Source organism: Neophocaena asiaeorientalis, unplaced genomic scaffold (genome assembly GCF_003031525.2).
Source record: "Neophocaena asiaeorientalis asiaeorientalis breed wild unplaced genomic scaffold, Neophocaena_asiaeorientalis_V1.1 scaffold67, whole genome shotgun sequence".
In the NCBI taxonomy this organism is placed as follows: domain Eukaryota; kingdom Metazoa; phylum Chordata; class Mammalia; order Artiodactyla; family Phocoenidae; genus Neophocaena; species Neophocaena asiaeorientalis.
The window spans coordinates 408,972-434,989 of NW_020173731.1; the positions used below are offsets into that span (position 1 = coordinate 408,972).

Genomic DNA, 26,018 nt, shown 5'->3' on the forward strand with positions numbered 1-26,018 from the left:
AGATGCTGAATACTCTTCTTCCATGAAAGGAAGTTACAGGCAGTATAAGCATGCTACTTAGAAATAGGGAAGACACTAAACATTAAAGACTTTAAATATTAGAAGAAACAGCTATGAGGTTTTAGCTGTTGACTTTAGGGAGTGGGGCAGATATCATTATTTTATTAATAAGACTTATGGAATGACTTGACTTTTTAAATTATGTATTACAAATTGATAAACATAAAAAATTCTAAGTGACCTGACTTTTTTGAAAGACATAATCATTTACACTCTGCGAGTCCTGTATGATTACAAACAAAATGCAGACAACAAATCATATTGCTTTATAGCAATTTATTAAGTAAAAAATCCTTTAAAATGTTTAATTAGGGGGAGGGGGAGGGATGGATTGGGAGTTTGGCGTTAGTAGTTGCAAACTATTACATTTAGAATGGATAAACAACAAGGTCCTACTGTATAGCACAGGGAACTATATTCAATCCCCTGGGATAGACCATAATGGAAAAGAATATAAAAAAGAATGTATATATGTGTATAACTGAGTCACTTTGCTGTACAGCAAAAATAAACATAACACTGTAAATCAACTATATGTCAATTAAAAAAATATTAAAAAAAAGAAAAACCACTGTAGTAACAGTCCAAAATTATACAGCAACATGAAGCACTTCTGATGGAGAGGGAAAGATGTTAGGTTTTTATGGATTCAGGATCAAATCTGAACAGAGTGTATTTGAGTTTAGTTACTTGTCGATACTGTAAAACACACATGGTGAGATATGAAAGGATAATAAACTCCACGTAAGAAAGAATTGATTCATAATTTTAAGGGCAAGAACACTGTCAGTAACACCGGGGTATGAGGTAAAAAACACAGATTCTTTTTTATTGAGGGAACTCACATTACTGATACCCTTTTAAACACTGAAGAGGTCTGTTATTTCTTACATAAAGGAAAACTGAATTAGGAAAAAACAGAAAAGAAACCATAGGGCACTAAACCAATTATCCAGGAGGACCAAAACTTTCCAAAGTTTCATCAAAGATATTTATGAAATCTATATTTTAAAAAGCCAGAGTGGATTCTGTAACTCCTCTGATTGTGTTGCATTGAAACCAAGATTAGGATGGTGGACTGAGCATTTAAACCTGTCTTCTCTTCTTATTCCAAATCTCTAGAAATGATAGAAAATATATTTTTATGAAAAATTCCTAAATAGCGCTGGAAAATAAGATGAGCCATCACACATCCCAAATCATTCAGTGCTTTCTGAAAGCCTACAAGCTGTGAGATCATACTACTGGAAGAAAAACCACACTGGGGAGAATAGCTATTAAAGGCAGAAATAGCCTAGGGGCTATATGAACCTAAAAAGCAAGGATGAATGGCACTAGAGTAGCTCTAGGACAACTGTTAAAGGGATTGGTTAGAAAACTACTTGAAGCAGCTTACGATTATATAACTCCTCTAATCCATGATTAGTAATTACGGAAGATATTTGTCTTCAGTTTGAAGTGATAAAGGTTTAGGTTGGAGAAGCAAGATAGTGTCCCAAACTTGATAAAAAACAATTATCTAGGGCCCTAAGAAGGTCTGAATTCCAAGTAGGGTAAATACAGAGAGACTCACTCAGACACATCATAATCAAACTGCTGAAAGCTACACAGAAAATCTTGAAAGCAGTAAGAGAAAAATAACTTATCAAGTATGAGGGAACAACAATACAATTAATGGGGACTTCCCTGGTGGTGCAGTGGTTAAGAATCCGCCTGCCAAAGCAGGGGACGTAGGTTTGAGCCCTGGTCTGGGAAGATCCCACATGCCGCGGAACAACTAAGCCCGTGCGCCACAACTACTGAACCTGCACTCTAGAGCCCACGAGTCACAACTACTGAAGCCGACGTACCACAACTACTGAAGCCTGCGTGTCTAGAGCCCGTGCTCCGCAACAAGAGAAGCCACTGCAATGAGAAGCCCGCGCACCACAACGAAGAGTAAACCCCGCTCGCTGCAACTAGAGAAAGCCCATGCACAGCAACGAAGACCCAATGCAGCCATAGATAAATGAATTAATTAAAAACAAAAAAACCCAATTAATGGCTGACTTTTAATCAGAAATAATAGAGGCCAGAAGGCACTGGAATGACATAGTTGAAATGCTGAGAGGAAAAAAAAAGAACTATTAACCAATAATTCTACATCCAGCAAAACTATCCTTCAAAAAAGAAGGTGAAATAAAGACATTCTCAGGTAAACAAAAAGTAGGAGAATTTGTTGTAGCAGACTCACCCTATAAGAAATACTAAAGGGGTTTTTTCAGGTTGAAAGGAAATTTTACAGAGTAATTTGAATCCAAAGGAAGGAATAAAGAGTACTGGAAAGGTAATTATGTGGGTAACAATGAAAGATATGTGTGTGTGTGTCTCTTTTCTTAATTTTCTTTTAAACTCGTAAGATTTAAAAAATAATACTGTATTATTGGATTGGGTCTGTAGATGTAATTAACATATGACAAAAATAGCACAGGAGGTGAGAGAAAAATAGAATTATATTAGAGCAAAGTTGCCACATTTTGCCAGTCTTAAGTCAGTATTAACCTGAGGTAGATCAAGATAAGTTAAAGGTATATATTATAATCCCTGGAGAAACCATTAAGAAGATAACTGGAAAAAACATAGCTAAGAAACCAACAGAGGAATTAACTTAAATGACACAGTAAAAAAATATTTAACACTATGAAGGCAGCAAAGGAGGAACACAGAAAACATGAGATACATATAAAACAAATAGTAAAAGTGCTGAAAAGCCAAACATTTTAATAACTACATTCAATATGAATGGTCTAAACACTCATCAAAAGGCAGAAACAATCAGATTGGATTAAAAAAGCAAGATCTAATAAGACACTTACAGATTAAAACTAAAAGGATAAAAAATATATTATGCAAATAGTAACTATGAGAGTGGTATTTGTATTAATATCAGACTATAGGCTTTCAGATAAATATCAGGGATAAAGACAGACATTTCACAATGACAAAAGAGCCAGAGAGGATACAACAATTATAAATATATATGAATATTTTTAGATAAAATGATAGTTAAAGAAAACAGGTTGAAGAGAGCACACGCATAATAGTACAACGTAAGACAAATTTTAGAATTAAAAAATATTTAAGAAAGCTTTCTTGAAAGGATATTTGAAGCTACATGATGAAAGGGGATGCCATGATTAGGAAATATCCTAAAAATAAGGTTAGAACATAGTATTTCAAAAGTAAATATTCCTTTGGGAAGCCAGGCAAAATAATTATGTCATATAAAAGAAGGAAAAGTTACAATAATATTCAGTAATAGAAGACAATAAAAGAATTTTGACAAGGCACTCAAACTCTAAACTTTTTAAGTATAAAGCTATAAACAGGGAGCTTTAAACATGCAAGAAATCAAAGAGTATTTTCCCCATGAACCCTCTTGACTAAACTCAGTTAAATTTAGCCAACCAACACATAATTCAAGAAATTATGGCAAGAACACTGATGATGAGCACTGAATATATTTAATGTGTGGATTATACTGGCAAAATAGAATATAAATGTTACAAATAATATAAAAATGGTATAATGGACAAAAATTAGGAAGGGAAAATGGAAAATGGCAGGCTATTACCTCATTTATGTTAGCAAAAAGCCAAAGTATATTACTTAAAACCGATAAATCCAAATTACAGAAACATACACATATTTGCTACTACAAAAGTAAACATTAAGAAAATAAACAACAGACTAGATAAGTCAGTATCTAATATAGTTAAGAGAAAAGGGCAGAAAGGACAAATACTAAAACTTTAAAAAAATAAGGAGAATATAACCATAGAAATCAAAGAAATGAGAATCATTAGACAACACTTGGCTCAACTCTATGCAAATAAATTAGAAAAGCTGAGTGAATACTATTAACCCTTTAGTGAACAAATAATTCTGATGCTAGCTAAACTGTTCCCAAGCATTGAAAAAAATGTAAAAGTTCCAAATTCTTTTTGAAGGGAATTTAAACTAATTCTAAAGCCCAACCAAAATTATTCTAAAAAGGAAAACTATATACCATCTTACTTATGATATTGAAACAGAACTCCTTTAAAAAGTTAGTAAACAGAATCCATAATAAAAGAATACTTCCTGACAGAGTAGTTTATTCTAGAAAGTCAGAATGATTTGATATTGGGAAATTTTATTACAATGAATCAAATTAATAGATCTAAGGGGAAATACCATATAATCACCTCCACAAATGCTGAAAAAACGTGACAAAATTCAACATCGTGATAAAACATAGTAAAATTGTAAATGAAGGTTACTTTCTCAACATGATAAATGATAGGTATCTCAGATTCAAGTATGAATCAGAAAGCACCAGAGGGAACTAAAACAAGGAACATGACAGGATGCCCTCCATTCCTACTATCAATTAACACTGTAGCAAAAGTATTAACTCTTGGACAAAAGAAAAGCATACTGGGTTCTTAGGAAGCTTCAGAGCTGTAACAATATCTCTATCCTCCTTAATGTGATCAAGATAAACCACCAACTGGTTTATTTATTTATTTTTTGTTAAGCGAAAACAAAGGATCCAATGTCAGAACACTGAAAATAGAGCTATGAGAAGGGATTGTCTTAACAGGTATTAAACAACACTAAAAGTCTTCTGTAATCAAAACAGTGGGATAGAGGTATATGAACATCCAATCACCGGAAAAGAATAGAAAATCCAGAAACAAACTCAAATACGTGTGGGATTTTAGTATAAGATAAATATGGTAGTCTCAAATCAGTGAAGAGGTGAACTATTCAATGAAACATAACCTTCCTTGAATAATATAGGATAGGAAAGCTCTTTCCAACCACAGACAAAATCCAGAGTACATTAAAAGTTTGATTAACTTAACAACAGCAACAATGAAAAATTTCTGCATGAAAAGGTAAAAAAAAAAAAAAAGATGCAAACACAAGTGACAAAATGAGTAAAAATATCTGCAACTATCGTATCATATCACAAGGGTTAAACTCTAGTATATAAAGGAGTTCTTAAAAATCCATATTTAAAAAATGCCAAGAACCTAACAGAAAACAATGGGCAACTCTATGTCCCAGAAAACAAAAACAGAAACAAGCTTGATGAGGTTACAAGCCACATCTTTTTCCTTGATTCCCCAGGCCTGGCATATAGTAGAGGCTCAATAAATGTTTACTGAATGAATTTTATAACTGATGGCTTTTATATTCAGTCAGAAACATGAAAATTATTTTTATAGAATTAATGATTTGAAACATCCTAGATAAAGAGGTAATCTGACTTAATGTTCCTAAAATTAGTGACAGTGGAAACTAAGTTATTTCTAGATGTTTCAACAGAGGGCAGGGCTAGAGAGCATAAATTATGATGAGTAAATGATTTTAATGAACTCACACGAATGTCTTGTCTGTTGATGAAAGGAAATCCAGTATAGGAAATAAAGTTAGCACTGTAATCTTTAAAATCAAAGGACAACAATATGTATAATTAGGGATGTGATAAAGGCTTATTCATTGGAGGCTTATACATAAATTAAACCGAATATACAGTCAAAAGAAACTTGAATTTACCTTCTACCATATTACCATCCTTCTGAAAAATTCTCTCTTCACACCACTGACAATGGATTAGGTACTGAATCTTCTTGGCTGTTTCATCTGCAGAAGTAGGCCCCCTCAAAACTCTCACAACAACCAATACAAAATGTTCCAGAGCCACTGCAAACAGTACTTCTATGCCTTTGTTACATCGGGCTGCAGCTCTGGAAAAATTTATTAAAGTTATTTTGGGAGCTTATCATTTTCCTTTGTTTGGCATTATACTGACAATACTAACTTGGACACTAAACTATGGATGGGTTATGGGAAAATAAGGAAAATTCAATTCTTAGTAGCAGTGATTTTAAAAGATCATTACTATAACTTCTACACAAATTGAAACACAGGATATATAGGATGCTTGGCAGGATTTTAGTAACTACACATTTTCCCTTATGAAATCTTCTCAATATTCTCTGGTTTTCAGTGTCACTTTGTTTCTTGTCATCACAACCATCTTTCTTTCTTTTTATCTACTTTTTTCTATAAAAGCTTCCTTTAAACAATATATGTTTTTGAGTACTAACTACATGCAGGAACTGAACAGTCAGTGAAAAATGAATAAGCAAAGTCCTTGCCATTATTACTTTTATATACTTTTGGATTAAATTCTACGTGATACACCATTTATGTACTTAGTTTTCCCTCTACAGTTCTAAACTAACTTAAACTTTGTATGTATTGATTTGAATCAAGTTTATAAGCTATCATTTTTTTAAACTACATAAATAAAAGATGAAATGGACATTAAAAAATGATTGTTTCTAAATCTAAAAACCGGCTTTGCTTTCCCTTTTCATGGTGCTGTCCCCTACATTGTTGAAATAAACTGATTTGAAATTAACTTTCAATATTTTCTTTCTTAGTACTTTAATTATTTTAATAACATTTTAAATTGAAGAGTAAACTATTTTAGGCACAAGCTTTTAAATCAAATTCTAACATAAGATTACCAAACAAATCAAGATTACATATATGGAATACGGAATTTGTATTTCGTGCATATTTTAAAGAATGAAATAAACACTTCTTGTAATATTATTTCTTTTTATCATATACCCAGACAAGGTACACTGTTGGCCATTTGGTACCTTGCCACTGCAGCTACAACAATTCTGGCTGCTAGCTCCTTGTAATATTCAGTTCGGACAATGTTACAGCCGTAGTGACGCCGGGCAACATGTTGTGCCTTGGCATATAAAGAACTGATATCTGTAGAAGTCACTGACACTATGCCAAGGTTTCTTATATTTCTGAATGCAGAATCAAGATAGTTCACAGATGTTCCAAAAGGGTCTAGGTGTCTAAAATCACAAAGAATACAGACATATTTAAAATCATACTAGTATCCAAAATAATACCATTGTCATTATTTCTAATGACAAAATTCCATGGATTCAAAAGGACTTCATAAATCTATTTTAAATACATAATTATGTTTTTAAAGTAAGCAATAAAATGACCATATGATATGTTAGACATGTAAAAATAAATCAGGCTTAGAGGAAATTGTCATGCCCAGGCATTTTATTTCAAATGCTAGAAAATGTTCTTACTGCTTTCCTTAGGCCAATGCCAAAAAACTTTATTAATTTAAATAAACAAATAGTGACAAACTACGTTAATTTTTAACGGCCCCCTTCCTACCCCTTCTCCCGCCAAATCCAAGTCAGTTTAGAAAGTGACACAATTTTTTTCACTTACATGAAATCAAAAGATCTCAAATGCATCAGTACATTGGCATCCATTTTGGTCACCTTAATATTACCAAAGTTTTCCTCTCCTTCTTCAGGAATATCATCACTCTCTTCCTTTTCCTTACTGTCCACTACCACTTTCAATTTGTTTAAATGGCAGTTCTCCTGAATCAACGTCACAGAGTTTTCATTCAAATCATTAATTGTAACCTTGACTGCATTCCCAAGGTGTTTTGCCCATTGTAATCCCATTATCCCTTGGGAGAAATTGGAGGAAAAATGTGTTTTTAAATTGTAATAAAGAATAAAAGTAGTATAATAAAGAATATAATTTTATAAATAACAAAAACAATTCTTTCAAAATCTTAATACTTTCATAAGTAATTCTTATTCTACTTTCTCACTAAAATGCCTCTGAAGAAAATTTACCACAAGAAAATGTGTCCAACAGATTTCCATTAATAGTTTGTAAAAAACTTTTCTATAATCCATGTTCAAATAAAATATCCATGTATGTTCTTTATTTGGGCTTCGGTAGGATTTTTTTTTCTTTCTTTTTACAATGGAATACTTTTTTGAAACAAAATCTTACAGAGAAACCCAATATACAATATGAGTAAGAGTGCAGTTACTGTACTTGAAGGGAAGATGGGTAGTTGGAACTCCTCCTGCTGAAGTTTACCCTAATGCACCAAAATATGAAAACAACTTTCCTGGATCAGTGCTTTTCAAATACTGCACAACAGCATCATTGTGAATGAAAAAGAACAACTTTGTATGTGTAAGCAAATGGCCAAGAGGAATTGAGACCAAGAGGGCCCTTCTCACAGGCTTTCTATTCCTATTGGACTTGAGTCATGAAGGACATTTACTACACAGTGGGAGATGGTGACACAAGCCTAGCCAATATGGAGTAGAAAACCCCCTTTTTACGGGAAGTATTAACCATCTTCTCCCTACATGTGCTTCATAAATGTAAAAAGTTAGCATTTACTATGTGCCATGGTCTTTACATATATTTTCCTATTCTTATAACAAGTTTGTGAAGTAAGTTCCAATATTCACATTTTATATTTATTTATTTGGTTGCGTTGGGTCTTAGTTGTGGCAGGTGGGCTCCTTAGTTGTGGCTCACCAGCTTCTTAGTTGTGGCAGGTAGGCTCCTTAGTTGCAGCAGGCAGGCTCCTTAGTTACGGCTCACGGGCTCCTTAGTTGTGGCATGTGAACTCTTAGCTGCATCATGCATGTGGGATCTAGTTCCTGGACGAGGGATCAAACCTGGGCCCCCTGCATTGAGAGCGTGGAGTCTTAACCACTGCACCACCAGGGAAGTCCCTATCCACGTTTCAGAGATGGGGAAACATGCAAAATGACTGCTATGAGCTTGATTTTAGTTTACCAAGGCACATTAAAAAGAAAAGGCTGAGAAGATCTTACTTAAATGATAGTTTTAGGGATTTCAGGTAAAAAAAAAGAGTAGTTCATTGCATCATTATTTACAGTAGCCAAGACATGGACACAATCTAAGTGTCCACAGATGGATGAATGAATAAAGAATATGTGGTATATATATATATATATATATATATATATATATATATACACCCAGTGGAATACCATTCAGCCATAAAACAGAAGGCAATCCTGCCATTTCAGACAATGTGGATGGACCCTGAAGGCAGTATGCTAAGTGAAATAAATCAGAGAAAGACAAATACTGTATGATCTAACTTACATGTGGAATCTAAAAAAACCAAACTCACAGAAATGGAGATCAGATTTGTGGCTGCCAGAGGTGGAGACTGGAAGGGTGGGAGAACTGGGTGGATATGGACGGGTACAGACTTGCAGTTATAAGATAAATATGTTCTGGGAATATAATGTATAGCAGGGTGATTATAGTTAATGATACTGTACTGTTTATTGGAAAGTGACTAAGAAAGCAGAATGTAAAAGTTCTCATAAAAATGGAAAAAAAAATCTGTAACTATGTGAGGTGATGGATGTTAATCTTTTTTGGTGATTATTTTACAATATATACATATCATTATGTTGTATATCTAAAACTTATACAGTGTTATATGTTGATTATATCTCAATAAAACTGGAGGAAAAGAAAGAAAAAAAATGACTCCACTATCAAGAAACGTATATAGTACCCAGTCTAGGATAGACATTTAATAAATTTTATTGAATGTAAAAAGAGAGAGAGAGAGAAAGAGAGAGAGAAGTTGTGTCAGGGAAAATGCTGGGAAATAAATCTGGAAAAGTAGATTGGGTCAGATTATAGAGGATATTAAATTGCAATCTGAGAAGCTGAACTCTATTTAGACAATAAAGATGCATGATTTTTTTGACTGAGAAGTAACATTATCAATTCAGTGTTTCAGAGGAAGGGCTGTTTGCAATAGCATACAAGACAGACAGGGTGGGAGAGATATCATTGCCAAAAATCATTACATTGGTGGATATGGAATGGAAAAGGAGTATGAGTCATAATAAAAAAGAAAAATTAGAACAGATCGGTGGTTGAGTGTATGTGGGGACAGTGGCAGAAAAAGGAGTAAAAATTGATTCAAATTTAAAATACGACTGGTGGGACTTCCCTGGTGGTCCAGTGGTAAAGAATCTGCCTTCCAATGCAGGGGACGTGGGTTCGATCCCTGGTCGGGGAACTAAGATCCCACATGCCGCGGGGCAACTAAGCCTGCACACCACAACTACTGAGCTCACCCACCTCTACTAGAGAGCCTGCGTTCCGCAAACTACAGAGCCTACGTGCTTTGGAGCCCATGCCACAACTAGAGAAGAGAAAACCCGCATGTCACAACTATAGAGAAGTCTGCGTGCCACTACGAAGAGCCTGCGCACCACGAGTTCCGCAACAAAAGATCCCACATGCCGCAATGAATATGCTGCATGCTGCAACAAAGACCCAACCCAGCCAAATAAACAAACAAATATTAAAAAAAAAAATCCAACTGGCTCAGAGGATGTGATCAGCTTAAAATCACTACTTCATCACTTTTACCATATTTACAGAGACATTACTAATGATGATGATGATGGTAGTAGAAGTGGTAATAATACAATAATGATGATACTGAGTACTTTTATAGCATTTGCTATATACCAGACACTGTTCCAATTTCTTTACATGTATTAATTTACCTAATCTTCACATCATTTTATGGTGGGTACCCTCCTTTAGATAGATGAGGAAAGTGAAGCATAAATTTCCTGTGGTTAGACAGCTACCATGTTATAAAGCTGGGATTTGAATGCAGCCAGTTTGATTCCACAGTCCATGTTTTTAACCACTAGTTCTCCCTGAGGAGAGGAACTTGAGAGCTAAGTCATGCTTTCATCCTGTTGGTACAAACTTCCCAAGAATACACTCCTATAACCTTTAAGAAGTAAGATGTGGATTAGGTACAAGTGGCTTCTTAGAAATTTTCTACTTTTTCCATTATCTTTTCTCTACTGTTAAGTCCTTTTGGGAAAAATGTTCTCAATCTTTAAAATTTCACCTTACCCCACTGCCTAATGACTAAGCAATATTTACTGCATCACAAAAAAGAGACAACCATATACCAACTGATAACTGATTGCAGTAAATGTGTATTCTTGCAAAAAAAAAAAATCCTATCTGAATCTGATCAAACCTGAAGATCCAACTACCAATTTACAGAAATACGAGAGATAGAGGAACCATGTGATGGTTCATCTTATATGAACCATGGTGATGCAATCAGCAAAAATCTAGACCGTGGGAAACTCTACAGGGCAAATGACCTGTTATATCAACAAATAATTATCACACATACACACAAAATGATGGAAGGTAATATAGATTAAAAAGAGATTTAAGAGACATACTAAACAACTGAAATATATAGTCTTTGTTTGGATTCAGATTTGAATTAAAAAAATTATGAAATAGGCATATCTAAACATTTGATGATATTAAAGAATTATTCTTAATTTTTTAGGTGTGATATGGTATATGGGTTTTAATTGTAAAAAGTCCTTGTCTTTTACATATCCCATTGAAATATTTATGGATGAAATGATCTGTGATTTGTTTCAAAATAATGGGGATACAGAATGGAGGAATGAGGTATGAGGGAAAGTGCATGGGAATACATATACAAGACTGAGTATGAATTGGTAATTTCTGAAGTGAGTGATGGATATAAAGGGATTCATTTATTATATGCTCTACTTCTGTATATATTTGAAAATTTTCCATAATAAAAAAATTTACCTTGGATCTTTTTTTTTATATCAAACTATTTTGCTACATATGATATCCATATAAATTTCTTAAGAAACGATACTGTACCAGAAGGTGGGCAAAAGGCACAAATTTCCAATTTTAATATAAATAAGTACTAGGGATGAAATGTACAACATGATGACTATGTATAGGTAACACTGGTATACAGGAACGTTAAGAGGGTAAATGCTAAGAGTTCTCATCACAAGGAGAAATATTTTTTCTTCTTTCTTTTCTTCTTATGGTATTGTATCTACATGAGATGATGGATGTTAGCTGAACCTATTGTGGTAATCATTTCACAATATACGTAAAGCAAATCATCATGCTGTACACCTCAAACGTGTACACCTGTACAGTGATGTATGCCAATTATTTCTCAAAAAAACTGGGAAAAAAATCTCTTCAGGTTCACATGATATAAACAAACCCTTAGTTTTCAAAGTGGCTAAACAACAAGAAAAAAAAAGGGAAAGAAAAGATACTGTACAGATCTGATAAAGTGGGGTTCCAAAAAGGCTTCATTACTTACCAGTAGCTCCAAAGGCATCTAGACATTCCAAAGGTTTTCGTTCCTTAGCCAAAGCAGCCAGTGTACAGAATATTAGCTGCCTAGAAGAAAGTATAACAATCAAATAATTTTATGACACCATGATTTCATCATTGTAGATTTTATTTTAAGAATACAAATGGGGCTCCTATTTACTATGCAAACTATTTTGGAAAGAGACCTAATATTATATTCCTTACTTAACAGTACAAGAACTAAAAATCTGTGAAATTAAACTACAAATCGAATTGGGTTTTATTAACAAGTATTCACGATGAATAATGATTTTATAAATAAAACTTGCCCACAAACTTGCCCAACATGTTCATTTAATTATATAAAGTTAGACCTGTTTTACTCTCTGAGAAAGAAATTGGTTTGGCAGAAAAATAAAAGAGAGAAAACAATCATTCTGAGAAAATGCTAAAATAAATGATTTTCAATCTATACCTAGTTTTGTTTCAATATATTAAAACAAAAAGATTAAGAAAAGGTACATCTGTAATTATTTGAAACATCCCATAACCCTGTTTTCAATTTATCTTACCGATTTAGTTTCATTTTGGGATTAAAATAGGAATCTGTTTTCTGAGGTACAGAATAGTTGGGACAAACTTGTACATCTGTGTCTGCCTCTTTCAAAATTTCATTAGGTGGTTTGGCAGCAGAAGCTAAAATTACAAAAAAAAAAGATTTCCAGTGAAATACAAAATAATTCTAAATATCAAAAACAATATACATTAAAAAAAACCTTCCTTTATAATATTTCATGTTAATGAAATCAGTTGAGTAGATGCCAAAAAAGTTCCCCCAAACTGACCTACCTAGCACTGTCTCTGGAAAAGAGTAGTATTCAGTTAAGCATTTGGTGAATTAAAGTTTGTCAGCTTAAAATCTTAACTGTCTAGCACATCAATATATCTGTATACCTAGTTAAGAATAATCAACCTAAGATAGTACAAAATCCTAAAATACATTTATTACTCATCAAACACTACATTGTGTTTATATAGGTTGGTTGCTAAATATATTTTATTGTGGTTTAAACATTAGAAAATTAACCTTTCTGTGTAGTTACATTCCATTAGCCGGCATGGGTGACTAAGAGTCACTATATTTCCTGAATGTGCTTGACTTCAGAACACTTTCTCATAATTATGATTTTAAATCACAAATTATATTCAAACAGCTATAAGCTAATGTAAAAAAATTATTCTACATTTAATATACATTAGAATCATTTAGCTATAAACCCAAATGAAACAGTGATGTGTTTGTGTGAATATATTTTAAATATTTAAGAAAGGAAACATATGTAATATGTGTGGGGGAAATATAATGAGATTCTCTCTGTTTGGATTTCTTGATAACATTACTATCAGAATGTTAGCTAAATGGGAACCATATTTCCCTTTCTACAATGCCAAATAAAAGTAATCTTTCCTAGTGTTGTGTTATATATCTTTCTATACTCAACAAAGTGTCAAGTCACATATCTCACAAGATCAGCCTTTCTCAAACCAGGTTCTGTGAGCAAATTAAGCCCTTCAAATAATTATTTCAGTGACTTTTTTTTTTCAATTCTTAAAGGGAAGGTCCAGAGTACCATTCTAGATGTATAAGAGAGAAGTTAATTCATTACATATAATGGATGCCTTAGGGCAGGAGGGCTTAATTCTTAATTCTTGAGAAGGAACTGTTTCAGTATTAACAAGCTACTAATAACTCGATATCACTCAGGATAATAAAGAGTCTTTATATATCACTGTACCTCCTTTTTCCAGTGTTTTTCGATAATATAGTATAACACAGTTATTGGTACAGGAGCCGTCATTCGTAATAAAACTCTATAGTCTTTCATTAAGATACCTATATTTACTTGAACATCAGTTGCTTTTTTCTACCCATATTTAATATCTATCCCAGATATTAAATATATCTGTTAAATTGAGAACAGTTGAATATTGTTGGGAGTCTCACAGAAACAAAACAAAACCTGACAGATTAGTAGTTAACTAAATGATTTGGTTAAGTCACTGTATTTTGTCTGCTTGATATCTGAAAAGAATAATTAGACCATTGTTTAAGAATTTACTTATTAACATGTTAATGAGATTGCTCAACTTACCAGCAATATACGTAGATTTAGTCTCTCCTTTATTCACATGGCGCCTAACATGTCCTAGCATATCTGTCCTTCTGGTGATTGTTGCTGAACAAATAATACAATGATAATGGGCTCCCATTTTACTGGATATCTATCAAACAGAGTATTTAATTTAAATACATAAATAAGTTACTAAGACAATGAAATAAAAGTTTATTTAATGTTGTAAATTTATGTATGTTAGTGTATTTAGGGTTTAATGTATAGAAGATAGTATTCATTTTGCCAATGTGACTTTGAAAGGATTTTTTACTTCCTTACCTATATTTACATATGCTTTTTAATCTTACTTTACGACAGGCCACAAGTTTAATTTCTTAGTTTTTTCCATTCATTCTAATCAGCAAATAACTGTACTCTATCTTCTATAAGCAGCACTTAACAAACGGTATGACACTAGCAGCAATGTGCTGGTAGATGTATAGCAACTGGCTCTCCAGGAAAATAAAGCCCTGATTTGTAGTGTCTGCAGCCGTCTGTGGTTTATGTACTCTACCATGGCCGATGTCAAGCTACAACCATGACATCTGAAGCTACCAATGGGACATCGCTGAACGTGAATTTGGGAAGAGATGTGCAATATCATACCAGAGAACACTGCCGCCGTGCAGATATAGAATACATAAATAACGTTAAGAGCACAGGTAAAAGTAAAGTGTAGTAAAATAAATGGGAAGTAGTGAGTTGTGAGTATTCATTAACTTTGTTTTTAATATAATTTATTTACTTTTAAGTTTATATAATTTAATTTTTGATGATGGCCACATTTAACAACGAGCTTTCAAGATTTCTGGAAAATTGAGCTAGTTCTAGCACACTACTAAATGTTAGAGACAGGATAAAAGGTCTATTTTTCCAGTAGACTTTATAGTTCCTTATTTAGCTAAGAACAAAAACACCACTCCAACAGCTCTTTCTGCTTTTGATGCCTTTTTACTCTTACGTCCTGTTTACTCGGGATCATAGAGCAAGGAGAGAATAGTCAAGAACATTGCACAAGGTTCCTTATGGCATTGTGGTTATCATATTCAAAATAGATAGGGTTAATGGACTAAGCATTATCCTAACTACTTAAGAAATGTTTGTTTCCCCCCCCCCCAGTTCTTTACTTTTTTTAGTGACTTGAAAGGAAAATTAATAATGAGGACCCATTAAACTAATATGCATTCAGTATAGTGTCACTATAAAATATTTTATAATTTGTATTCCCCAAAGGTCAAATCTATCCTAAAAGTAAACACACGTACTTTAAAAAAAAAGTTAGTGAGATTTCAGAAAGTTTCTTCCTTCTATCCTTTGACAAAGTAAGAGGAAGAACACATGGAGGATGAGTATGAATCGACACATATTAAGATATTTACTAACCCATGGAAATTAAAGGCTCTTATTCCATGAGCAAAATTTATTTTGAAAGAAAAAAATTACTATTTAAAAATCTCCATTCCAAAATTAGTAAGTGGGTTAATTTTCCTTTTGAACACAAGAGAGCAGGTGATCTGACTGAAATTAAGAACTTTAAAATGAAAAGTTCAATACAGCAACTTCTTTCATACATTTCATATTTTTCCTACTATGGTAATCTGAAAGCCCTTGTAAACAAAATCTTAAACTCATTGCTGAATATGCACATTTTAGTTGTAAAGCAACTCAAAATTGCACTTTCTTTACGGACAGCTAAGTCTAAAAGAAAACAAATCTACCACGTGATTACCTGTTCTCCAATAATGTTTGGTTTCACTGGTCGACAAGGTAAGTGACAGATGCACATCCTGTAACCTAGAATGAAGAATGAAGAATTGCTGCTTGTCTATCACTGTTCATTAAGTATTCAGTTATTATTAACAATTACTAGCAAATTTTATTTTATAAGAATTGAGATTATTCTTATATTTGTAATGTCATAGTTTATTTGAATGAGATTGCCTTAGTTTTATGTACTTGCTGTATATTACATAGTATAAAAACAAATACAGGAGGATCTAGGGTCAAAACCTGGTTCTGCCAAAAATATCTGTGTTACCTTGGTTTAGTCATTTAACTTCTTTGGGACTCAGTTTTATCGTCTTTCTGCCATCTTGACTTTTTCTTAGGCTTCATCTTCTCTGCCTTATGCTGCATTTACCATTATACAGCCTCTTCTTCATTTATGATACGGCACTATCTTAGTTCTCTTCCCATCTTTCCTACTTAATCTTCTTTACAGATTCTTTTCCCTCTCTCATACTCGAAAATGTAGATTTTCTGTATGCTTGATGTGCTACAAAAATTTTTTCTCATTTCCTTGGTAACTGTAGTACCTTTCATGATTGCAACTATCTCCCCTGTGAGAAGGAATCCCAAATTATAGCTCTCTTACCAACTCATTCCTGAGGGCCAGATCTCTACTTTCAATTGCCTATTGAAGACATATGACTGGTTATTTCAAAACCTACTGTCGAGAATTCCCTGGTGGTCCAGTGAATAGGACTCCACGCTTCCACTGCAGGGCACATGGGTTTGATCCCTGGTCCCTGTTCGGGGAACTAAGATCCCACAAGCCGTGTGACGCAGCCAAGAAAAAAAATAAAAAATAAAAACCCAACAACAACAGAACTCCAAAAAACCTACTGTCAAGGACTAAAATTTTCACTTCCTCTTGAACCAGGTCTCTTTTTCGCCTTTTTAATGAATGATAATGCTTTCCAGTTACTCCCAATTCAAAAACTAAGTTATCGGGCTTCCCTGGTGGCTCAGTGGTTGAGAATCTGCCTGCTGATGCAGGGGACGCGGGTTCGTGCCCCGGTCCGGGAAGATCCCACATGCCGCGGAGCGGCTGGGCCCGTGAGCCATGGCCGCTGAGCTTGCGCGTCTGGAGCCTGTGCTCCACAACGGGAGAGGCCACAACAGTGAGAGGCCCGTGTACCGCAAAAACAAACAAACAAAAAAAAAAAAAACTAAGTTATCTTTAACTCCTTTCTTCTCATACTTTACATCCAATCATTTATTTGTATATGTTGGAGTGTCTCAGGACTCAGACCTTGGACAACAACTTTTTTCCACCTATATGTAATCTTAAGGTTATCCCACCCAGTCTTACGGCTTTAAATACCATCTATATTCTGACAACTCCCAAATATGTATCTCTAGCCCAAACCTTTTCCCCAAAGTCTAGATTCATGTAGCCTCCAGGCTACTTGATACCTCCACTAGATGCATCTCAACATTTGCATGCCTAAATCTGAGGACCTGTCCTCCTTTCTCATACCTAATGCAGTCTTCTCCATCCCAGTAAAGGACAACATTTTTCTAGTTGCTCAAGTCTCAAACACAAGCATTCTTGGCTTTTTCTCCCTCATCTCCCTTCTATTCCTTCAGCAGATCTTATTCAACATATTTGCCAACTACTTTGAAGCCTGCTCACAAAGACAAAATCATGTTCACCATCTACCAGATGACCACCATGTGAAAGAACCCAACAACCTAATGTACATGACAGAGTAAAGCAATACTATGAGCCATCAAAGAGAAAAGAATAACTTGGAGGAGGGAGACAAAACCTAAAGATTAAACAATGGCTTTAATAAAGCAAACGAAAGAGACCTTTGTAATTAAAATGAGATCTTTCTTTTTTGATAAGAAGTCAATATGGTTTACTATACATTCTTATAAATAATTAAACATAAGACATATGGCTTCTGAATTAGTCTCTAATTCCCTTTTCTCTTAGTAATTAGTGATAATCTAAGAAAATAATTCTGGTATAGTTCTGGCTTCTTTTTTGGGGTGTCTTATAATGGCTATTTCATTCAGTCTGGTTGAAACCCCAGGTAAGCACATTTAACAATGACTATACTTATATAATCATATATAAATATAAGTATATACGTGTTTAAGATTGATATTTAGGGCTTTTTTGGGGGGGTACTTTTTGTTTTTATCCCATATATTGCTATTTTCATTAGTAGTTTACCATGGAAATCCTTCCAAGTAAACTGGTATAGATGTAATATACTCTTTTCAATGGCTGCATAATATTTCATGGTATGTATGTACCATAATTTATTCAATCTCTTATTTTAGTTCCAAGTTTTTGTCACTAAGCACATGCTGCAATGAATATTCTTGTATACCTATCCTTGTGTATTGCTGCTTTTACTCCTAGGAAAGAGTGCCTGGTGGATGAATATTTTAAATGTTTTAAATGTTGCCAGGTCTCTTTCCAAAAATGCTGTAATATATAATTCACTAACTCAGAATCTAATAATTCACTGTCTCTAAGAAGTATTTTAACTTGGTAAGATGTTGTTTTTTGTTCTTCAACTTTATTCATTTCTTTATATGAGTCCTCTCGTTAAACTTACTCCCTCAAATTGTGTCATTTTTGTCACTATTATAATTGTTTTTTTCTAATTTCCACTTATCTAGAGTAGAGAGACTCTGATCAATCTTGTATCTCACCACTGTTCCAAATACTCTCATCAACTGGCTTTTTTAAGCCATCAGCAGGAAAAAAAAGATGTTTCTTCTTTTTTCCAATGTTCATACCAATTATTTTCTGTTTTACTACATTTATTATATCTTCAAAAGTATGTGTAAAATTGTAGTTGTTTAATATAAAAGGAAAAGTATAACTTATTAAAACATGGTTCAATAAGTAATGTGGACCTTCAGCACCAAGCAGGTACCCCGTACAGAAGAGATGCTTAATAAATGTTTGCCACACTAAACTATTGGTGTCACATCTATCTATTGCTTAGAGAGCTATATGGTCTTTTATTAATAAATACATTAAAAGAGGGGCATTAATCCTTCATAATTTTAAACTGAAAATATTTGATTATGTTTTCATTAAAATTCCAAAACTGGTACCAAATCTTTAATTTCGTTTACATCACTTTTAGCAAGCACAAAAATACTAACCTTCAAATTCAACTGAGACTTTCCAGTGTAAATTTTGAAGGTGACGATGAAGCTTATGACTATTACAAGCTCTGAATTTTTCCTTGGGGCACAATGGACAAGCCTGTTTGTTTCCTGTTAAAGGAAAAGGAACTAATAAAGCAGAGAATATACTAGCTATTAATGCTTAAATTTAGCTACAAAAGAAGTAACGGGGAACCTCTCTTGCCTCTGCCCTTTACCGCCCAAAACACATACTCACACACCTTAGATGATATCTTTCTTAACATTAGGGAGAAGTCATTCCTGCCTCAGCAGGTACTTAACAATAGTTGTTTTAGCACATGGTCAGTGACTTATTTTTTTACCTAAAACTCTCCTCTCTGTGGCTAGCAGATATCCTTGTTGCCACTGGGAACAGAGAGGATTAGAAGTGATAAACTACATGATATCCCTCCAGCCAAAGTGCCTGCCAGAGAGAATGTCATTCTGTACTTTGGGCAGGAGAAAAGGCAGCAGTTGTCACACTCCCAGAGGGCTAGGAGCTGAGCAGAGAGCATAAGTATCTGCTCTGATACTCTTCTACTCTAGCAGCGACAAAAATAATTAATGTGCGGAGTTAGAAAAATGGAAGAAGGAAGTGGAAGGAGTACCTTGGATCCTATATAATTGCTATTCTGAGACTGGGGTCATGGTTACAACCACTGTATCCTATTACTAAATTTGTAAGTTCTTCCTTCTTTATTAACATATTCTTGGAAAGATTATGTATTAAATAAGTTTTATTTAATTAGAAATGTAATGTATCTTAATGAAAACTTTGATAGTATACAAGAGAATTAAAATCTCAAATCCAGGTTTAAAGCAATAAAATATACAGAAATAATAACTCAATTTTTAATCCAACAAATATCTTTCACACATAGCACATGGCAAGTATAAGCACAATTTTATTTCTTTTATTTATATATATATATATATATACTCTGCCTACTTCAAAACACTGTGAGGAGATCTTGAGGATGGAATCCAAGCACTAAGGATGGCAAAGTAGAAAGAGAAGAGCTTGGGGCACTGACAACATTGTGAAACTCTGTACCAGCTCTAAACTGCCAGCCTTGGGACTTCTTTTACATGAGAGAATATAAGCCTTGATACTACTTTCTGGATTTCTGTTACTCATAGTAAAATGTAATTCCTAACTTTTAGCATACAAAGCCCTTATATATCCATGAGACTGTAATTTCCTTGAGAAGTTGTGAAATAACTTATCTCATAGCACCTTTGCATATAGAAGGCTATAATTTCCTAAGTAAAAAACCATTATTTTACTTCTGCTCTAGTTCAGTGAAAATAAACAAGTCTATACTTAGAAAAAGTTTCATGTGTTGAAAGATGACAAATCATTAGAAACTGAGAAAAAACACATTTTCAAATCATGGAAATACCTGCATCAAGATTATCTGAGTTCAGTGAACTGGCAGAGTCAAAATCCCCTTCAGTTACGAAAGCTAACTTCTCTAGATCAGCAAGCTGCCTTTGAATTGAGATGTGTCTCTCTGAAAGGAAATTTTAAGAGTTAGAAAATTATGCTTTAACAATCTGTATTCCAACTTCATTTTTATTTGATCATGTCACATGGAATTTTACACTTTTATTTCCTATAGCACAGTGCCCTAGTACCAAGATGGGAAACTCAGTTTATAAAATGACAAGTGTGCCTAAGAAGGCAGAGTTGGGGAAAAAACTCTGCTGTGTAACCTCACAGCTTTCAAATTCTATCTTATTATTCAATATAATTCTACAAAAGAAAGGTTCTAGTCTGTACAAAACACTGAAGCCATGTTTCCTGTTTTCAAAGAACTTTCAACCACGTGAGAGAGATTAAAACGTTAACTACTAACTAGAACACAAGGCAGGATGAAATGAACACTAGGGGTAAAGGTAATATAATGGTGGCCTACAGAGGAAGAAGTAATTCATTCCAACAAGTGCCCCTGGGAATGTCTTCACTGAAGAAGTGGCATTTGACTGAAATTTAGGGTATGAATAGAATTTCATAAGGTAGGAAGAGAATTTCAATAAGTAGAGATTTCGTGTCAGGCCTTATAAACTGAAGTAACCTAATAAATGAAGGCATGTGGTGTAAAAATACACAGCCACCTCTATACCACTCCTGGCTGGAAAGTAGTATGGGGGATAGAGTTGGTAGAAAGATATGCAGCCAAAAATGTATCATGGAAGACATAAATTTTATGCAAGTTAGTTTGGACTTTACTCTTCAGGCAATGTTAATTCAGGTTTCTGAGGAAATCAAAGACATGATTTGAATGCATTTCAGGAGGGTATCTCTGGCTGTAGTACCAAGGATCAATAACTGAGGTGAGAAATTAGTAACAGAAAAGTACTGGAGAAGAGAAGGTAAAAAAAGAAGCAAAGAACTTGGGATGTGAAAGTAAAGGTGAAGATTAAAGGACGATCCTGAGATTTAATAATACTGTTAACCAATAAAGGAAGCAGAAAACACTTTTGGCAGAAAGGAAGAGGAAAGAGGAGACAAGGGAATTTAGTTTTTTACACAGTGTGTTTGACTACTACTGGTATTAGGTACTCAAGTCCAGTAGGCAGCTGAATCGTTTTTGGAGCTCAGGAGGGATTCTGAATAGATATAACTCAAAAATACACATTAGATGAAACTATGAGCATGAATAAGAAAGCGTAAGGGAAAAATTTTCTGGAACAGAGAAGAAAAAAGCCAAAACTCAGTCCCAGTAACACATTTTTGGGTTACTCAAATATTATACATTCTTCAAATTACATACCTGTAAATTTTGGAATATATGAATAAATCTTTCCAAAATATATTTAACATTCTTGAGTAAGTCGTGTGTGGGATGCATTCCCCAATGCTGCTGAACCCACTACTGATTAATATAAATGGATACAATTTGTAAGTGAGGTATGTAGATATTTGTAAGAGACGCTGAGGAAAATCAAGAGGGTACATTCAAAAAGGAAAAATGGTATGGAGAATCAAGATAATGCAGAAGCCAAGAGAGAAGAGACTGTAAAGGAGAAATGCTCAACAGTAAGTATCACAAATAGTTGCAGAGATCAAGAAAAGACCACTGGATTTAGTATTTAGCAAGTCTCTAGTGACCTTTAAGAAAGAAGGTTCAGTGAGGTGTCAGAGTACAAATGGGACTGGAAGGAGAAACCAAGTATAGAAAATCAGCATAGATTATTTTTTTCAAGAAGTTTGGTAGTATAAAAAAGGAGATGGATGGGATTGTAACTTGTTTTTTCTTTCTTTTTAAGGATAGAGAGACCTGAATATGTGTAGCCCCAAGGAAAGGAACACTTACAAAGTGGAATCCTGAATATGCAAGACTAGGAGATGTAACTGACAGGAAAGGATCCCAGTGAGATAGGAGTCAATGGAGGTAAACCACAAGGCTCTCTAATATTAATTATATAATTAGATTATACAATTTCTCGGCACTGCTGTCTTCCTGCCTATCCCTCTCCAAGTTTCATGCCCAGTTGCTTTGTTTTCCTTCTGTATAATTTGTGTTCTTGTTTGTCTCCCCTACAAATAAGCAGTAAGTAGGCAAGGGCTATGTCTTATTCATCTTTGTAACAGTTAAGTGCCTAGTACAGTAACTTGCACACCACAGGCACTAAAGTTTTAAACTAATTTAAAAAAAAATCATTAGTCTTTTTGGATGCAGCAGCACACTGCGTCAATAATTTTGGAATTCAATTCAGCACTGTCAGACATTCCTGCTAAAATTTATTAAAAAACAATTTTTACTTAATTCTAAAATGAGAAAAACAAGGAGCAACAAATGCTATTGTTTAACTTCTTATACCAGGTATTGTTCAAATGACTTACAATGAGATATGATTTCTATAAACAGGTAAAATTTTTTCCCACATTACAAAAACCTTTAATTGCTCGGTGTCTGACCTTACTGTCTAGTAAGATTCAGGCAATGAATCCACGTGTACAAACCAACCTATTTACTTTGAAATCATAAAAGCTTTTGGCTTCCATAGTTCAAAGATCTGTGTGCGTGAAACAAGATATATAGTGCTACATAACGATGTGCTTATTTAAATCATTCCAACTACTAAGTAGTACAAAGTAAGCAAAAGGGGCCTGGTAAGCTAGAAAACTGAAAATCCTGTGGTCCGCTAGTGAAGTAAACTTTAAAAGACCTGTCTAGAGAGTCCTGATATGCCTATGTACGTCTCTGAAATCACTTTCTGGCTCAACACAGCAGTTATCAGTCAATCTGTACTTAAAATCACCCAATCTTTTTGTAACACACTAATCCAGAAGTCAATAGGCAAACCTCTTGTTAAATCAGATGAGTCCAAGATGCTAGGAGGTTCTTTTAAAACTTCTTTTTCCTCAATTTTCAATTCTATTTCAGATATGCCATCTTCATTTTGCCCAGTTAAGACTGATTTCAGAGGGCTAACCAGACCATCTAAAAATAATTTTTAAAATGTGATTAATATGTTTCTAATGCATTTCAGATTCTCAGTCATTACCTACTTGTCCCAGCAATGCATTTTCAGTTTTCTCAAACATCATGCATTCTTCAAATTACACACTTGTAAATTTTGGAATATAGGAAGAAATCTTTCCAAACTATATTCAACATATTCTTGATGGTGGGGAGGTGGAGAAAGCATGCATTCCCTAAAGCTGTTCAACCACCTCTAATAAACATAAAAATACCCCATCTAGAGATGAGTTAGGGAGGATACCTTACTCAGGAGAGTGTTCCTCCTCCTCCCCCATTGTAGTTGTGGATGAAGAAACAACTGGCCTTATTTTGCACCTACTAGCTCTGATCTTCTGTGATAAGGAGGGGCCTACCAGAGGTCTGCTGACTTTGTCTTTTCTGTGATCTGCCCTACTCTTAAATCTACTATAACAATTTATATGTTGTTTAAAAATTGTAAAATAATTCTATTAGATTATAACTGTCCAAATGTTTTATAAACATTAATCTCACAAGTGGCTTAGAAGTACGAAAGACAACGAATTAATTTAAGATATTTTGTTATGATTCAGAAAGAGCATAAAGGTCAATTTTGGGACTAAATTTTTAAAGAAAACTTTCTTAGACCTAACATTTCAAAATGTTCAGAAAATTCCTAAGAAAGTGTTACTTATCAATCTTTTAAATTCCTTTATGGTCCAATAAATCATCACTTAGAAAACATGCAAGCATATTCAGAAGCACAATAATACGGGCTATTAATTTTCAACAGCTGACTTCTGATGGAAAAACGTACAAAATTCAATTGGTATTTATGTCTGAGGGAAGACATCTGTAATTTAGCCGACTCTTTCTTAAACTGTTCATCACCCTCAAATTCTTTTTGGAAGCAAGCTGCTAAAGAAAATGAAATAATGAGAAAAACCCATCTCTTGTCTCTGTCGAGGCACAAAAGCTAATTGACAGCAACGGTTGCTAAATCTTGGCAGTTAGCATCTACTACAGTAAACAGGTTGCCTCGGTTACTCTATCATATTTTAAAGGACTTAGTGAACCATGGCAGACGGGGCTGAGAGGGAAACTACCAAATTAGGTGTAACTTCTAATTTTTGTACCAAAAAGACTCCCTTTAACGAAGAAGCCCACAACCTCATTATTTCCTTCTATCTGCAGCACACCTGGCCTCCACAGATCCTTCACTGTGAGGTCCCCAAGGTTTGTGGAGATGCCTTCCCCCATCCTACACCCGTTTTACCCGCTATACGGGTTCCTCCTTCCTCCCCCCATTTCTCTAAAACTGCCTTTCCCAATAAAAACCATCCCAGGGGAGAAGGGCCTCCCCTACTCCCCAGCAAGGCGCACTTTCTCGCTTCTCCTGCGGCAGACAGATCTGGGCCTCCTGCACTTACTGCTTTCAGCCTCATCAGGGACAGAGGCTAGGGACGGGGACAGGGTCGGAGCCTGGGCCAGGGCAGGGGCTGGGACTGGAGCCGAGGCCGGAGTCGGGGCCGAGGCCGGAGCCGAATCCGGGGCCGGAGCTGGGACCCGAGCCGAGTCCGGGGCCGGGGTCGGGACCTGGACCTGGGCCACTTCCACCTCCTCCTCCTCCTCCTTCTCCTGGGGCAGCAGCTCCTCCTCCGCCATATTCTCCATAGTTACCGCCTCCGTGCCAGGCCCGACCGGGGACCAGGAGGGGCTCACGGCGGGGTGAGACAACTGGCGTGAAAGCCCAGAGGGCCGGATCCGAGGAGTGGGGAAGCAAATGGGGAGGGCGGGATGCGTGCAACAGACAAAAGACGAAGAACCAGTGACCAAATCCAATCAGCAGAAAAATAAAAAGCAACAGACAGCGATTCTCGGTCCCATCCGCTTCCTTTTCCCCGAGGCGTTACGACGCCAACCCAGACTGCGCAGGAGCGGGCTGGGGACGGCGTCCAATGAGGTCAGAGAGTTCCGTTTCCGCGGTGCGTCTCCGTCCCAGGCGTCAACCACGGAATCCAGCCAAAACTACAATACCCAGGGTGCACCGCGCCGCACGGGGGGGGCGGGGCCGGAGTTCCAAGTTCTCAGAGGAAGTGAACGCAAAGCTAAACGAACGCTCGGGAGCGTTCGAGCAGTACCCTGCCTCTGGGCGCAGAACTACATTTCCCAGCGGGCATCGGGGCTCGGGGTCCCTTTCCCTTGGCCCGGGCGTCCCGAGTCGCCACCGGCGGGAGCGCTGGTGAATAAGGTAGGGAGCCGGGGCGGGGTGTGGGGG

The 26,018-nt window shown here is 35.3% G+C and overlaps 2 protein-coding genes across 7 annotated transcripts in view; one reads left to right on the forward strand and one right to left on the reverse strand.

Annotated features, from left to right (window-relative positions):
• The window catches only part of TRMT1L (tRNA methyltransferase 1L), a 36,347-nt gene extending 10,705 nt beyond the window's left edge, over positions 1-25,642 (reverse strand). For 3 of the 5 annotated variants that reach the window (XM_024751014.1, XM_024751013.1, XM_024751012.1), the window contains exons 1-11: positions 25,171-25,642; positions 23,603-23,740; positions 20,693-20,803; positions 19,266-19,379; positions 16,078-16,142; positions 14,328-14,457; positions 12,747-12,870; positions 12,182-12,261; positions 7,378-7,627; positions 6,765-6,977; positions 5,647-5,837 (exon numbers count right to left, since the gene is read on the reverse strand). In XM_024751014.1, coding sequence (XP_024606782.1) covers positions 5,647-5,837; positions 6,765-6,977; positions 7,378-7,627; positions 12,182-12,261; positions 12,747-12,870; positions 14,328-14,457; positions 16,078-16,142; positions 19,266-19,379; positions 20,693-20,803; positions 23,603-23,740; positions 25,171-25,414 — 1,660 coding nt within the window. In that variant the 5' untranslated portion in view covers positions 25,415-25,642. Of the gene's footprint in view, positions 1-5,470; positions 5,533-5,646; positions 5,838-6,764; positions 6,978-7,377; positions 7,628-12,181; positions 12,262-12,746; positions 12,871-14,327; positions 14,458-16,077; positions 16,143-19,265; positions 19,380-20,692; positions 20,804-23,602; positions 23,741-25,170 lie in introns of all 5 variants that reach the window. The other 2 variants (XM_024751016.1, XM_024751015.1) reach the window with 2 other exon arrangements.
• A 298-nt stretch (positions 25,643-25,940) lies between these two features.
• SWT1 (SWT1 RNA endoribonuclease homolog) overlaps positions 25,941-26,018 on the forward strand; it is an 89,347-nt gene continuing 89,269 nt past the window's right edge. For both annotated transcript variants that reach the window (XM_024751131.1, XM_024751132.1), the window contains exon 1: positions 25,941-25,991. The gene's annotated coding sequence lies outside the window, so the exon portion shown is untranslated. The remainder of the gene's footprint in view (positions 25,992-26,018) is intronic.